We start from the raw sequence: 16,597 nt of genomic DNA, 5'->3' as shown, positions 1-16,597 counted from the left end.
GGATTTTCGTAAATAAATTTTGTTAAATATATATTTAGAATATATATTTTAATAAAACGCTTGTGTGATTGTTTGTTATTTTGTGCTCTAGATATATTATTTTTAGGGTAAAAAAATAATATAACTTGAAAATATCATAAAATTACGACTCCAAAATAATACCAACGCTCTCACAAAATAAATATTTAAGTTTCACAAGTATTATTACAACGCGAAACTTTAAAACGTAACTTACGTAATATTTCTGAAATATACTCTTATATGTATATTTTTGGTAGAATATTATTTTGGAAAAACTTATGAATTAAAATATAATATTTTTGGGAAAAATATATATATTTTGGAATTTAAGACATTTTTGACAAGTGATTAAAATATATTTTTCAAGTGAGACTTAAAAAATATATTTTCGGAATTATAAAGCATACATGTATTATTACCCCCATCCTTGGGAAGGAAATATACTTATAAAACAAATAAGAAGTGTGAATACGAAGTAGTTGTCTAACTATTTCCCAAAAACGTTAAACCTTAAGCCAAGGCACGGCCCATCCGTCTAATAGGCATTAGTACGTGTAGTTCGTCACGCAGCAGTTAGAGTTGGAGATTGACGTTTCTGGATACGCACTTCTATGAGTTCATGTCCCCCTTTTCTCTTTACTGTTTTCAGTTTTATACTTCGGGGGTGAAATACATGCGACAATTATTACAAACATTTATTACATGGTATGGTTAGCGTAGGGACGGTTTATACTACTAGATCATGTGAGGGGTGGGTACAACACTTGAGGCCATTAATCCTCATAGTAGGACCGAGGGACACAAGAGTGATAGATCTATTTGTGTGTAGCGAGCCCACACCCGTGAGGCCTGGGAGGCCCATAGAGGTGACTGTGTCTTACAGCCGAAGCCCGGTAACAAATTTGCTAGGTTTGAGTTTCCCTGCACTTTCTCACACATACCAGTGGCTTTGCAACCAATTGGTGATCTCTTTTTCCTTATTGCTACATACCAAGGACTTTTATACATACATTAACGGTTTATACATACTCACTTTTACATGAACTCGCTCAACTTTTTGTTGATTTTTCAAACTGCATGTATTTCAGGAAATTAGTGGATCTGGCACGGTATGCATCACGTCAAGCTGCGTAGGAATAATGATGTCATCCAAGTTTAGGAAATGTGATATTTGCCTGGATGGGTCACAAGTCTTAAACTGTGTTTTTAGTTCATGTCTTTCGTTATGTCGTTGAACATGTTTTCTTTATGTCATGGTTGTATTTGGTTATCGTGTCGACTTTTTAAAACAATGTTGTTGTGTTTACTTTTTAAACTTGAATGAATAGATGAGCATCATGGTTTTAGTTTCATATAGCATTGTTGTGATTATGCTATGGTATTAAGAAGTCACACCAAATAAACCCACGCTTCCGCAAAGCCAGGGTGTGACAAAAGGTTTAGGCTCAAAGGGGTTAACTAGGGCGATTTTAGGTAGGTGATAAAAAATGTAAAATAATGGTGTTGAAAGAAAATGGGTTAGTCCTAATGCCTCCATCATTTACTTACTTGGGTTTAAGCTGGTAAGGACCGGGAATGTATTGTCATGGAAAGTTCTAGGGTCGTAAGAACCAAGCGGCTATTCACACAAGTAACGAAAAATGAGCATTTAGTTTAAAGATATATGTTTGTATGCTCAATAAAGGCTCAACTCACTTGTTGTGGGAATGGGTTTACAATTTGATCAAATATATAATCAAATTTTAATTAGATTTGTCATGCCCTTTCATAATTCTCTTATTTGGTTCTTTTTATCACAACCCTATTAGTTGTAAATTTGTAAAAATATAACTTTTTTAGAACTTGTTATTCCCAAATTAAATCAAGACAAGTAAAAAAATGATTTTTTTTTTGAAAAAATTTGGGGTGATTAGCGGTTCCAATAGAGTTTTGTGTAAGGCTTGTTATTAGGACTTGCAAGATTCAAGGTTTTAGCATCCCCCCCACACATAAATTACATGTTGTCCTCAATGTGTTCCAAAAATAAGTTTTTAGGTTGATTGAATGTGTAAAAAGGTGTTGAAAAACAAATTTTGGTGTTACTAGGCACCTGGCCACGGCCTCGTGCTGGCTGAGCACGGCCTCGTGGTCAGAGTGCCAGTAACAAAAACTTACAGAAATGTGGCCATGGGGCGTGTCTGGTGGCCACGACCCCGCCACGGGCATTGTTCAGACAAACAGCAGGTCAGGGGTGTGGGCACGGGGGCGTGGTCGCTGACCACGGCCCCGTGGTGACAGTCTGCAATTGATGATTACAGGTTTGTGGCTTTTGGTTTGGGTTTCCGAGCTTATGTAGCACTAATACTTGGTGCTTCCAAGCTTCCTGGGTACCTGTTTTGCTTAAACATCACACCATACAATACATAACAAACATCCTAAACTTACCAAAGTTCATCATCCGTCAACACACACACAAACGAAAATAAAATGCAGAAAATAAAAAGTGTTTAGGAAAGTAAATTGTTCAAACTATGGCACGAAGGCCAGAAACTGTTTTGTGGGATAGAAAGGGTTAACCTGAGAAACTGCCTCCAACATCACACCACCTCCAATGCCTCTGTTCATTCCATGTCCTCGTCTTCATTGTCTCTGTTAGGACCGGTTTTCGACTCCGAAACGATTGCGTATGACACGTTCGACGTGCGGAATCCGTGAACGTGCGTGACCGAACACACGAGAACGTACTAAATCTGTGATTTGATTGAAGATATGAAAATATTACAAGCACCGTAAATCACCTCTTGCACTTTCTCTCTCTACTTTCTCTCTCTAGGATCCAAGCTCTCCAAAGTAGCAAATGTGCAAAAGCGGCAAAAGTTCTAAATGAGAACCCTAATGGTTCTATTTATAGGCCAAGGGGCTTAATGAGGAATCTCATTAATTACAGAAATGCCAACTTGCCTTTTCTCTAAATATAACACTATAAAGTCTAAATTCAATCCTTTTCAGCTACGGTTCGCATTTACGGAGGCGATAGACATAAATGCACCAATAGACTCCCCCTTGGATATTACCGCAGTCAATCCGTAGTCAAACTTGTAGCGACTTGTATTTCTCTCTCTCTTGAGTCTTCTTTAAGCTTTAACACGTTTTCAGCAAATACAGACTCCCTCTTGCTCGAACAGAATACCGGTGGATCTGTCTTCAGCTTCAGCTCCCCCTTACAGTAGATTCTTCAGGCTCCCCCTTTCGTCAAGCTTCCGTGCTTTTGGGATCGACACCTGGCTTTTCGTGTACAAGCTCTTTTGGGATAGTTACATGGCTCCTTGAATCCACGCTTCCGTTTGCGTTGAGCTCGTCTTCAGACTCCCCCTTAGACTCGGCTATCGGGATCGTAGTCTTCTACAACATCTTCAATTCTCAAACGTTTATAAGTACAAACATTTTGAAATTGTCCAGAAATCGTAATCTGGCTCTTTTAAACTTTCTAAATCACTCCCCCTATCAACAATCTTTATTGATTTGGCAGTATTTAAGCATCCAAAATCCTTGACGGTTAATCATCCAAGTCCAACTTAATGACCTTGGAGATATCACAAACTGTTTTTGAATTTTTGATTTTAAAATTTCAAGTTTCAAATTAATGAACTTGTTTTATTTTCAGACACACGATCAACATACTTAGATTTTGAAACTTAGCACTCAGACATCGGTTGTCGAAAATAAAAGAGAAATCAAAATCTTTTTGTATTTTTCTGAAACATAAAACAGTAAAGAAATATTTACAAACATATTTACAGACAATATTTTTGTTTGAGTTCGTGTCAGAGGATCATATCATTTTATGGCAAATCACTAGCACCGTTGAGCTTTAAACACTTTAAGTTCTAAATGATTCACTTAGATTGTCAGTATACTGATCCACTTAAATTTTCACACAAAGTTCAATCGAATCAAGATACGGATTAGTGTTTTAAGGACTTAAACTTATTCGCGTGTCCCACCTCAGAATATACTCCCATATCCAGATCCCAATATTCAGTCTTACAGGTGAGTATACCTAGATGATATCTGTAAAGGGTTAAATGCGAAACCATGAGAGCTCAGGTCAGAACTTCCGTTCAGCAGAGAGATGATGGTTCGACTTTAGGTGTGTTCCCTTTAGAGAATCTTTTCTTCAACAGCGCATGATTAGCATTTTTCAATGTTTCATCATTATTATGCTGAGGGTGAGCTATTTTTCTAGCAAGCGTAAAGTATTATACGAGGCTAGGCCATTGCTTCCACAAAATCAGAAGTTCCGGGATAATACCATAGATATCACTGAGTATAAAGACCTAGTATCTCAGAAAGAGGGACCTTTCAAACAAGATTTCGGGGGTTACCTATATATCCGAGAGATGTTCCCCACGAGATAAGTAAAGTGTTGATATTTAGGTTTATATCTCGAAAACAATTTACTAAGCGTGTAAAAATCTACTGGCATATCGTCAGTGAGATCGTTTATCACATTAAAACATTTCATTTCTTTAACGTACTGTGATTGTCTACTGATGTACTATCATTTCCTCTTTTTCACAACAAAACTCTTTTTGAATTTTTTAATGTTTTTGACAGTAGGTTTTTATCATGTTTTTGGATTTTTCAAATTTTCTAATGTTTTTGGATTTTCTGACAATTTCTACTCCCTCTAAAATTCAAAACATTTAAAGAAAATTTGACAACATGATACTGATAGCTTTGTCTCGCCATCCATTTTCTACTTTTTATGCTCTGTTTTGCAGAAAATATAACGTACCCCCATGATTTACAACACATTGATTTTTTACTGTTTGAAAACCGTTTTTCAATCTTGTGAAATTAATCATGTTTGTTCCGCCGTGAGGGTTTCGGCATATTCAATCAACATATTTTTGAATTTTTGACAAATTTAAAAACAAACTTATTTTTGATTTTTCAGAAATTTTGACAAAATAAAAACATATTTTTGGTTTTTAAATTTTCCAGTTTTTAGGGTTTTTGAGATATGGTTTATTTATGTACAGAAAACAAACTCCCTGTTTTCAGACGCAGGGACCAGCAGCCTCCTCTGCTCGTGCCAGGATGCTCTCATCTCTATTTTGATATTTTTCAAAGTTCTTGAGAACCTACATATTCAAAGTATTCAATTACTTGAACAATTTAGCCCAGGTCTGTTTGACCTTAGGCATTTCAACACAATACGTTTCATTCAACTTCAGAAAATCATTGTCATTTTAAACAAAAACTTTTTCAACTTTAGCATCGTCTACCGAAGTCACTTGTTTCTTAACACTCCATGTTTGACCTTTAGGAGTACCTCGTTTGTAGAAATGTGACTCTTTTTGAACATTTTGATTTTGAACAACAACTTTTGGTTTCCAAAACTGGTTTGGTTTTGTTGCATCAACAGTTGTTTTCCAACTTTGTGTTCTTCTAAATCTAGGTGTCACTAGTGTCCATGTTTGTTGTGAGTCAGCCTTTGACATTTTAGGCTTCCAAGTTTGCTTTGAATCAAACTTGGTTGACTTCTGGTTAACAACATCAGACTCATTTTTCGTCTCAACACCAACAGGTTTTAGATTTGGACACTTGCGTGCAAGATGTCCAATTTGATCACATTTGAAACATGTTCTCTTTGAGATATCTTTGACCTGTTGTTGTTGCTTTTTCTGAGCATGAAACTCTTCATTAGACTGTCGTCTAAATTTGAGTTCTTTCTCTTCTTCTGAACTTGTTCCATGAACAAAATTCATCTTTGCCTGATTATTCGCCGTTTCATTTCTTTTCCAACTTTGTTTCTTCTTATAACCCAACCCAGCCTTCATGTTTTTCTTTTTGTAACCAGGTTTGTTATAAAAAGTTTTCTGACCTTTTCTAGCAAATTTTGAAATTTCAGACTTTTGAATCTCTACCAGTTTGAAAACTTTGTTGATTTTATCTGGAATCACATTTTGAATTGGGAATTCATTATCCGAAAATAGTTTATCTAATCCAATCATGGTATAGACCAATCCATTTGAATCATCATTCACAACTTTTTCAGATTTTGAGTGTATAAGATAACTATCATGAAAACTTCCCTCATTTTCATCTTGTGATTCAGACTTATCTGTTTTGGTAGATGATGCGTGTGTAGTGTAATATTATTTTGAAGAGTATTTAAGCCCCTTTTTACACTTTTAGCCAAGTTTTTAATTTATAAAACACGATATTCACTAACACTAAACACACATATGGGCAAGTGCACCCATCGTGGACGTAGTATAGTGTTGGTAAGATACCGAGGTCGTCCAAGGACACAAGAGCTTTTAATACCGGTTTATCCTCAACGTCTAATCAAATCAAAAAGGTTAGAGAAATGTTTTTAAACTAAGAAAATAAAAACTAACTAAATGCTGAAAAATAAAAATAAAATAAAAACAGATAGCCAAGATGAATCACTTGGATCCGACATGTGTATTAGTATAACCTTTGATTATTTTTGCACTTTTGCACTTGTTTAAGAGATTATCTTAGTTATTGTAGTAGGCCCCTCTTTTGAAGGCGACGTTACCCTCAACCCAGTAGTTTGAGTCAGCAAGGATACAATCCTAAAGGGTCGGATTATTGAAAGATAATGAATTAAGTTATTAATGCAAATTGTGGTAGGCCCCGCTTTTGGCGGTGACGTTACCCTCGGCTAAGTAGTCTGAGTCAGCAGGGATACAGTCCTAAATAGCCGGGTTATAGTATTAATAGTAGTTAACTTATGAGGGGGTCAAAGAGTTTGGATCCCCGCCATCCAATACCTACGGGCATTGAAGGAGATCCTACTAAATTTGACCCAGGTCCCAAGCAGGACCTCTAAACGCTGAACAAGGGCAAGACCCTTACCAAACCGTTCCCTTAACCCCTGACCAGGTAGCCAACATACCTCCATATAGACCGTGGAGATATGAATGGTGAAAATCTTTTATTTTATATAGACAGTAAAATAATGCCAAGACACCACGGACAAACGATAAGGAAAGATCACCTTCAACATAAGTAACTAGTTATTAAAGTCATTAATACAAAACCAAATAAAAAGTGCAAAAGATTAAAAATAAAAAGTATTATACTAAACACTTGTCTTCACCAAGTGATGTAAGAGACTTAGGCAAACATGGCCTTGATTGTCAAGAACTCTTACGATCAATCTTGGATCCCGAGACGACTCACACACTCTACGATGGACAATGGATGATGGTGTTATGGTGGTGGTGGGTGGTGGATGAGGTGTGAGAGAGGTGGTGTGCCAAGGGATGAGAGAAAATGAAGCCAAGCTCCTCTATTTATAGGCTGAACAGAAGGCTGGACACGGCCCCGTGTCCGCTGGACACGGCCCCGTGTCCGTCTGACATTCTCTCACTTCATTAATTGTAATTGCGAATTACAATTAATGCGCCTGCTGTACTTTCACCACGCCCCCGTGCCTGCTGGACACGGCCCCGTGGTGGGCAATAGAAGCTTCTACTGATTTGTCTTTTCTGCTGCTTCCTGGGCACGCCCCCGTGTTCGCTGGACACGGGGCGTGTTCCGACTCTGTTTCTTCTCCTTTGCTTTGGGAGGTGCCGTTGAGGGTCCGGGCAGTCTACTTTTGTTCCTTTTCTTGTATTTATGGTAGAATTAGTTGTCTTTTTGCTTCTTTTGTGATTTTGAGCTCATTTCATCCTGAAAATACAAAAGGAAGACAAAAACACTCTTTTTCCAACATTAGCACTTAAAAAGGGTTAGTTTTATGCCTTAATTGATGTGATTTATATGTTGCATTTTACACACATCAAATACCCCCACACTTGAACTTTTGCTTGTCCTCAAGCAAAACTCTTTAAATGTGGCTTACACTCCCAAATGGAATAGGTAGAAGAGAAGTTTTTAGCTTGTCCTAGAGTGTCGGGAATCCAAGGTCTTTATAAGTTTTATTTTTATTTATTTACAATCCTATTCGTTATGATTTATTTTGAACTTTTCATAAGATGAATTACTTATTTGGGCATAGCATGCCTTATTAAAATTCCATTTATATACAAGTTCACATACCTCACGGGAGATCACTCAACACTCGGCCGAAGGTGTATATTTTTAGTGAATCACTCGAGAGCGGCATGGAACTTACGCCTTCCATAGGCTTGCCAAGCAATCAATCCTCCTCCTTTTTAACTTTTTACCTTTGTAAATATCAAGAGGACTTTTGGGGTGAAGGGTTAGGCTTGGGTTAAAGGTGGGTGGTTGGTTAGTGGTTAGTAAAAAGGGCGAAAATCGTAACAAGCGTCGGTTTTCGTGAAGTACCTTGTTTTTAGTGACTTTTTTATTTTGAAGTATTTCTCCAAACAAGCTTTTATAGCTTTTGTTTGTTTTTGACTTCATCATCATTTATATATTTTTTTTTCGTCGTCACATAAAAAGGTGAGTTTACGAAAAAGCGAGCTTATTACTAAAATAAATGGTGAAAAAAATAAAAAGGTTTTTGGTGGGTAAAAAGGGTTTTGGGGTAATGAAATGAAAGGTTTAGGCTCAAAGGGGCTATCTAGGGGGATTTTGGGTAGGTAAAAAAAATGAAAAATAATGGTTTTGAAAGAAAAATGGTTAGTCCTAATGCCTCCATCATTTACTTACTTGGGTTTAAGTTGGTAAGGACCGGGAATGTATCGTCGTGGCAAGTTCTAGATTTGTAAGAACCGAGCGGCTATTCACACAAGAAACAAAAAATGAGCATTTAATCTAAATATGTGTATTTTTATGCTCAATAAAGGCTCAAAACTCACTTTTGTGGGAATGGGTTTTTAATGTGACCAAGTATATATAATCGAATTTTTAACTAAGCTTGTCATGCCGTTTCATAATTTTCTTATGTTGGTTCTTTTTATCACGACGCTATCGGTTGTAAACTTGTAAAAATATAACCTTTTTAGAACTTGTTATTCCCATCTTAAACTAAGACAAGTAAATAAAAAAATGAAAAAGTTTTTGAAAAAATTTGGGGTGTTTAGCGGTTCCAATAGAGTTTTGTGTAAGGCTTGTGTTTAGGATTTTGCAAAATTTCAAGGTTTTAGCATCCCCCCCACACTTAAATTACACATTGTCCTCAATGTGTCCAAAAATAAAGTTTTTGGTTGATTAGAATGTGTAAAAGTGGGTTAAAAAGCAAAGATTTATGTTACTGGCATCCTGGACATGGCCCCGTGTTGACCGGGCACGGCCCCGTGGTCAAGTGCCAGTAACAAAAATTACAGAATTGAAACAGAAGCCTGGACACGGGGGCGTGTCCGCTGAACACGGCCCGTGTCCAGTTACCTGAACTGGGTGATTTTCTGCAGGGGGCTCAGCACGGGGCCGTGTTGGTTGGGCACGGCCCGTGTTGAGCCTTCTGTGATGGAGATTTTTGTCGGGTTGCCCTGTTCTTCGTGCATGGTTCCATTTTTCTCGTTCCCTTTTTCATCCATTACCACCATGAGTGTGTTTTATTCTCAAAACAACCATCAATCTTAGAAACCATCATAACATTGCTAATAGAGAGACATTACATAAAGATAAAAATTACATAAATATTAAACTTATGGAGTTCTAGCCCTATGTTTTATTTTAATTTAGCAAAATTTCCAAGAAGCTACTAATCTTGGTTAGATAAGGCTTTGTAGAACTCCTCCTTTCGGGTGTGCTTCTCCTCATATGTCGGCAAGCCACTCCTCTACCTCCCTTGGAAGGAGAAAAGAGGGCTCGTTCGCATTAGTTTGAGGAGTTTCAACTTCCGCTGGAACTTCTTGTGGGTTTTCCATAGGAGGTTCTGCGGGAAAGTCTCCCCACCCGGTAGGGTTGTTAACACCGAGTGCCAAGTTCCAGTCTTGTTGTGGAAGGACTGGTTCCATAGGAGGTGCTACCAAAATGTTTAACCTTTGGTGCAAAAGGTTAATCTCTTGGAAGCTGCTTTCAAGTCCCATTGTAAGATCGTTAATACGGTCAATGAGGACCTCCTCTACTGACGTCATTTCGTCGAGAGCTTCCCTCAGTGCTATCACGTTGTGCACAAGTGTAGCTTCAACGGAGGGCCTCCTTCCCCTTCGGCTGTTTGAGGAATGAACGGATGATGTTTCGCTGTTTTCACTCGCCATTCTACGAAAAATAAACCAAAAGCAGTTTATATGACGAAACAGTTTCTGGACACGGCCCCGTGCTCATTGAGCACGGCCCCGTGTTCATCTTTCTGTAGAATTTTGGAGCAAGGAATCTTGGGTTTTTAAGTTATTTCCTGAGTTTATGCAAGCTTTTTGACAGTAAATAACTCTAAAGAATGTTACATAACATGTTTTTACCAATATTCCATGATCAAAACTCATTGTTCCCTACCACAAAGATTGAAAATTCAAACTTTTTATGGTAGTTCTTGAAGAAAGATGAAGAAGAAGGAAATGTCTAGAAGAGGAAAGGACAAGATGGGTTGTTGGAAACTTCTTTTAGACTTACCTAGGATTGTTTGAGAGAAGATTCCTTCAAATCTCTGTCCCCAAGTTGGTCCAAATGTGCAGGATTTTTGGCTGCATTTATAGAAAACGACAGCCTGCTGGACACGGCCCCGTGTCCGCTGGACACGGCCCTGTGTGCAGAGAAAATCCTGACACATTTTGTCCGTATTCTGACAGAATCAACAGAGAATCTTCTGAGTGGACACGGGGGCGTGTTGACCGGGCACGACCCCGTGTTGGCAGGCTGTTTTATGGAGTTTTGTCTCTACTAAGGAGTTAATTTATATCGGGTGGCTCTTGACTTGTTGGAACAACCCCAAAGTGCCTAAGATACCTTAATTGTCCTATACTAAGGCGAGAACGCAAGAGGTTGTCGGTGAGGGTAATTCCTATTTTCATTCTAGGTGGACAAGTCCAACCCTTTCCCGGGCTCTCGTTAAAGAAGGTGTATGCCGAATCGCTCAGGTCTATGTATGCATCGAACGAAGTCGATGGGGAGTCCTTCACGGCACAATCGGCACAGGGACGACTATCGTCCGCGTCTTTTCTAGGTAAGAAGGTATTTTCGGGAGCAACGAGGTTGTCGGAATGCGGTTCCAACATTTCCTCATGGTCATCGTCTTGGGATGGATCTAAAAAATCATTCCTAAGTTCTTTTGACCAATTGAGAAGTAGTTCTTCTAGTTGAAATAACTCGTCAAGGAGCATTTCTCCTAGAATATCTGGCTGGGCGCATTCGAGGGAGAAATAGTGCTTATTTTTACTTTCGCCCCTCTTAAGGTTACAAGGAATCGGTGGGTCTATATAGTGGGGCCTATAAGTGAGGAAAAAACATTTTAATTCCTCATGTTCGCCTCCACATATTCGACACCACAAACCATAAGAGTGCCGAAAGTAAAAAGAATTACTATCACTCATGTTTGTGTCAGAAATTACCAACCGCCGGGATCTAACGGTTCTGTTTTCAGCAACTGAATCTTGGGCACGGGGGCGTGTTGAGTGGACACGGCCCCGTGTTCAGCCTACTGTCTGACTTAAAACAGGATTGCCAGTTCCAATGATTGAGCACGGGGCGTGTTCAGCGGGCACGGCCCCGTGTTGAGCTCTACAGAAGCTAAAAAACTAAGAAAAAATCCTAAAAAATTAAAGAAAAATAAAAATATGATTAGGCCGCTGATTCCTAACTTTCTTAAAATCCTTGTGCCCCGACAACGGCGCCAAAAACTTGATCCGTGTGTAGTGTAATATTATTTTGATGAGTATTTAAGCCCCTTTTTACACTTTTAGCCAAGTTTTAAATTATAAAACACGATATTCACTAACACTAAACACACATATGGGCAAGTGCACCCATCGTGGACGTAGTATAGTGTTGGTAAGATACCGAGGTCGTCCAAGGACACAAGAGCTTTTAATACCGGTTTATCCTCAACGTCTAATCAAATCAAAAAGGTTAGAGAAATGTTTTTAAACTAAGAAAATAAAAACTAACTAAATGCTGAAAAATAAAAATAAAATAAAAACAGATAGACAAGATGAATCACTTGGATCCGACATGTGTATTAGTATAACCTTTGATTATTTTTGCACTTTTGCACTTGTTTAAGAGATTATCTTAGTTATTGTAGTAGGCCCCTCTTTTGAAGGCGACGTTACCCTCAACCCAGTAGTTTGAGTCAGCAAGGATACAATCCTAAAGGGTCGGATTATTGAAAGATAATGAATTAAGTTATTAATGCAAATTGTGGTAGGCCCCGCTTTTGGCGGTGACGTTACCCTCGGCTAAGTAGTCTGAGTCAGCAGGGATACAGTCCTAAATAGCCGGGTTATAGTATTAATAGTAGTTAACTTATGAGGGGGTCAAAGAGTTTGGATCCCCGCCATCCAATACCTATGGGCATTGAAGGAGATCCTACTAAATTTGACCCAGGTCCCAAACAGGACCTCTAAACGCTGAACAAGGGCAAGACCCTTACCAAACCGTTCCCTTAACCCCCGACCAGGTAGCCAACATACCTCCATATAGACCGTGGAGATATGAATGGTGAAAATCTTTTATTTTATATAGACAGTAAAATAATGCCAAGACACCACGGACAAACGATAAGGAAAGATCACCTTCAACATAAGTAACTAGTTATTAAAGTCATTAATACAAAACCAAATAAAAAGTGCAAAAGATTAAAAATAAAAAGTATTATACTAAACACTTGTCTTCACCAAGTGATGTAAGAGACTTAGGCAAACATGGCCTTGATTGTCAAGAACTCTTACGATCAATCTTGGATCCCGAGACGACTCACACACTCTACGATGGACAATGGATGATGGTGGTGGATGATGGTGTTATGGTGGTGGTGGGTGGTGGATGAGGTGTGAGAGAGGTGGTGTGCCAAGGGATGAGAGAAAATGAAGCCAAGCTCCTCTATTTATAGGCTGAACAGAAGGCTGGACACGGCCCCGTGTCCGCTGGACACGGTCCCGTGTCCGTCTGACATTCTCTCACTTCATTAATTGTAATTACGAATTACAATTAATGCGCCTGCTGTACTTTCACCACGCCCCCGTGCCCGCTGGACACGGCCCCGTGGTGGGCAATGGAAGCTTCTACTGGTTTGTCTTTTCTGCTGCTTCCTGGGCACGCCCCCGTGTTCGCTGGACACGGGGCGTGTTCAGACTCTGTTTCTTCTCCTTTGCTTTGGGAGGTGCCGTTGAGGGTCCGGGCAGTCTACTTTTGTTCCTTTTCTTGTATTTATGGTAGAATTAGTTGTCTTTTTGCTTCTTTTGTGATTTTGAGCTCATTTCATCCTGAAAATACAAAAGGAAGACAAAAACACTCTTTTTCCAACATTAGCACTTAAAAAGGGTTAGTTTTATGCCTTAATTGATGTGATTTATATGTTGCATTTTACACACATCAGTAGACTCCTCTGCTAGAACACTTTCAACAACCTTACCGACCACCTCTGAATCACTGATGTCATCAGATTTGGTGTAAGTCACATCGATGTTGTCGGGTAACTGGTCAACCATGTTTATTACTTTTTCCACCTTTTCGCCATCATAGAATGTATAATTATTCTCCAGCGGTGGTGGAACCTGATGGTATTCAGACGCAATTCCCTTTTTGTTCTTTTCTGATTCTTTCCCATCGGGTGTGATGTTGAAAATACGTTGCAGAATATATGACGATGAATGGTAACTTTGCAATTTATTGACCAACTTTTCTTTATCTGCCAATTCTTGTTTAAGCTTAGCAACATCATCAATATATTGGTTTAAAACTCTTTGTTTATCTTCAAATCTAGCTTCAAGAAACTTAGTGTTTCTTTGACAAGCACACAATCTATCGTCTAAACTTTTGACTTTACTTTTAAAAGTTTTATACGCTTCTTTTACAGTATGATATGACAATTTCATTTCATCATATTCCTTTTGCAAATCTTGAATTGTTTTATCTTTTGGAACACATTCGTTGCAAACAGCTGAACACTTTTTTTTTCAATATTTTGTTTTCTTTTTCAAGTTCATCACATTTTTGTTTCAGTTTTTCATTTTCTTGTTTCAAAAATTTTTCACTTTCAATCATTTCATGACTTTTATTTTTGAAAATCTTTTCTATTTTGGTGAATTCAATGTCTCTGATTTTAAGTTTTTCATCCTTTTCAGTACAAGCACTGCATGTTTCCATGCATTTCTTGCACTGTTGTTCAGTTTTATCAATTTGATCAGAAGTATCAGATTGAGTAGTTACCTCAGTGATTAGCACTGTGGTTTCGTTTGCTTGTGGATTCTGAACTTCCTCAAACACTTGCTGCTTCTCTTCAACAACTTCCTCAATTTTCTCTTCAACCTTCTTCACTTCATTCACCAACTTCGCGCTCTCATTCACAATCTCCTCAACCGTCTTTTTCTTCTCCAAACTAGCATATATCACCTTCCTAATGCCTTCTTCAACTTTCTCCTTGTACCTTGGAATCTCCCTAAGGCCTTTGCACCAAACACTTACAGTAGGTATAGCAGCAACTAATGCTTCAAGATCAACCTTCTTAGGATCAACCGTCGGGTTTCCTTAAGGATCAACATAACATTCTTTTTCTTTGCTCCACCTTCCTACTAGTGTTGCTTCTTTGTAAGCATCATACACATCATCCAATCTAAGACGTGCATGTCTTTCTTCACCAGTAAGTTTCACTTCAGCAACCATTGCTTTAGCTTTTCCAACATCTTTATCATGTTAACTCCAATCATAACCTTCATCATCATGAAATATGCCTCTGGGTCCTTCTATCTCATCGAAGTGTTTGTCCCAATCAATACTTTGAACTATAGATTGTACAGATCTTTCATAATCATCATCTAAACTATCTTCATTTTGACCACACAATGACAAAACAACTCTCTTTTCTTTAGAGGATCCTTCTTCAATTTGCTTTCTGGTTGGCTGCTCGTTGTTCTTGTGATAGATGGCCTTTTTGTAGTAATCTTCATAGAAAGGATTCACGCTATCATCGGCTTTGTTGTTTGTGCATTCTCTCTTGAACTGCCCTTTTTGCTTACACTTGAAACAAGTAACCTTGTTCTTGTCAAAACCTATCTTCATTTCTAGGCCTTCCAAACATCTTTTGCCAGTTATTTCCATAAACCTTTGAGCTCTTCGGATGACACTAGCCATGCACTAGCGAATGTCCATGAGTTCCATCTCTTCTGGATCAACTTGATCGTAATCCTCTTTTGTCATGTTTGGATTTCCGATCTTACATGCAATTAATCCTTCGTAAGATACCATAATAGAGGCTAAGAAGCTCATGTGCTGTTGAGCAAACTCATTGTTCAAGAGTGGAGAATTCTTCCAATCAAAGTTGGAATTTGATTTTGACGATCCGGATGCAGATGATGAATGATATCCTGGATCACAACTTGAAGACATGTTCTTTGATGAATCACCAGTCATTTCTGCAGTAAAACCTGTTTTGATCCTTGGAGATTTATTGTTTTGTAGCATCCCTCTGCGATAGTACAAACCAACATTTTGTTGATAATTAGAGCTAGACACCTTGTTTTGTTTTTGAATCAACAGATCATGTCCCTCTATCTTTTCTATCAGTTGGTCTAATGTCAAGTTATCAAAATTAGCATCATTTTTCAACACAATCACATATGTTTTCCAATCGTCCTTATGTGGTAAAGTTTCAACAAGTTTATCCACCATTTCTTCTCTCTCTTTGTGAATTTCAAACCTTTCCAATTCAATCTTCAGATGACAAAATTGTTCTACCATTTGACGAACTGTTTCATTCTTCATGCATCTAAACATGTCAAACTCTTTCTTTAACAGCGATATTTTGTTTTTCTTGATATCTTTCCCGCCTTCAGCTTTCAACTTTAATGCTTCCCAAATTGACTTAGACGTTTCACCATACTGAAGTAGTGAGAAAATATCCTCTCTGATAGATTGTTGAAGTAAAGTTTTCATTCTCAATTCAGCTGAATGTTCTTTCTTATCATCTGCTATGAAATCTTTTAGTGTGATCAATTCACGTCTTTCATTTCTTGGTTTTTCATATCCTATAGTCAAACAAATCCAGCTATCATATGCATAAGCTTGCACCCAGTTTTCAAATCCTTCATACCACCAGTGATAATCTTCGATATTCCTGAGCTTTGGTGGTCTCTGATGATTTCCGTACACATTATCATAGTTCAAACTTTCCGATATCACTTTTGTAGCATTCTTTGGAGTTATTGGAGTATCTTCTGATGTAAACACATCATAAAACGTGTTGTAAAACTCTTCACCAAAATCCGACATCTTTGAAATGCTTCTTGAATTTTTGCTTCGTTTATCAGCTCGAATCACCAGAAACAATCACGTAAACAAACGATCAGTTCAAAAACTTATCAAACAACTTGAATCGGACGGGAGGTTGATCGATCAGGTGGAAAGTTGTTCAATCGGATGGGAAAGCTGTTCGATCGAACGGGTATTCGATCAAGTGAGTCAACAAAAGTCAACTTGTTGGGTATTCGATCAAGTGAGTTAACATCATGGATGGAACAGGGATAGGCGGCTGCCTAGATGACCCCACTCCAGG

General features: G+C 38.2%; 1 protein-coding gene across 1 annotated transcript; it reads right to left on the bottom strand.

The window, feature by feature from the left end:
* Positions 1-5,063: 5,063 nt before the first annotated feature.
* LOC118490371 (septation ring formation regulator EzrA-like) lies at positions 5,064-14,709 on the bottom strand. Its single transcript, XM_035987971.1, has 4 exons — positions 14,592-14,709; positions 14,082-14,492; positions 13,602-13,987; positions 5,064-5,147 (listed from the first exon to the last, which is right to left on the bottom strand). Exons 1-4 carry the CDS (start codon positions 14,707-14,709, stop codon positions 5,064-5,066), a joined length of 999 nt encoding a protein of 332 aa, XP_035843864.1.
* Positions 14,710-16,597: the final 1,888 nt, after the last annotated feature.

The sequence above is a fragment of the Helianthus annuus genome, chromosome 3 (genome assembly GCF_002127325.2).
Source record: "Helianthus annuus cultivar XRQ/B chromosome 3, HanXRQr2.0-SUNRISE, whole genome shotgun sequence".
NCBI lineage: Eukaryota > Viridiplantae > Streptophyta > Magnoliopsida > Asterales > Asteraceae > Helianthus > Helianthus annuus.
Note: the sequence above shows the minus strand (reverse complement) of the source record. Positions and strands in the feature narration are given on the sequence as shown.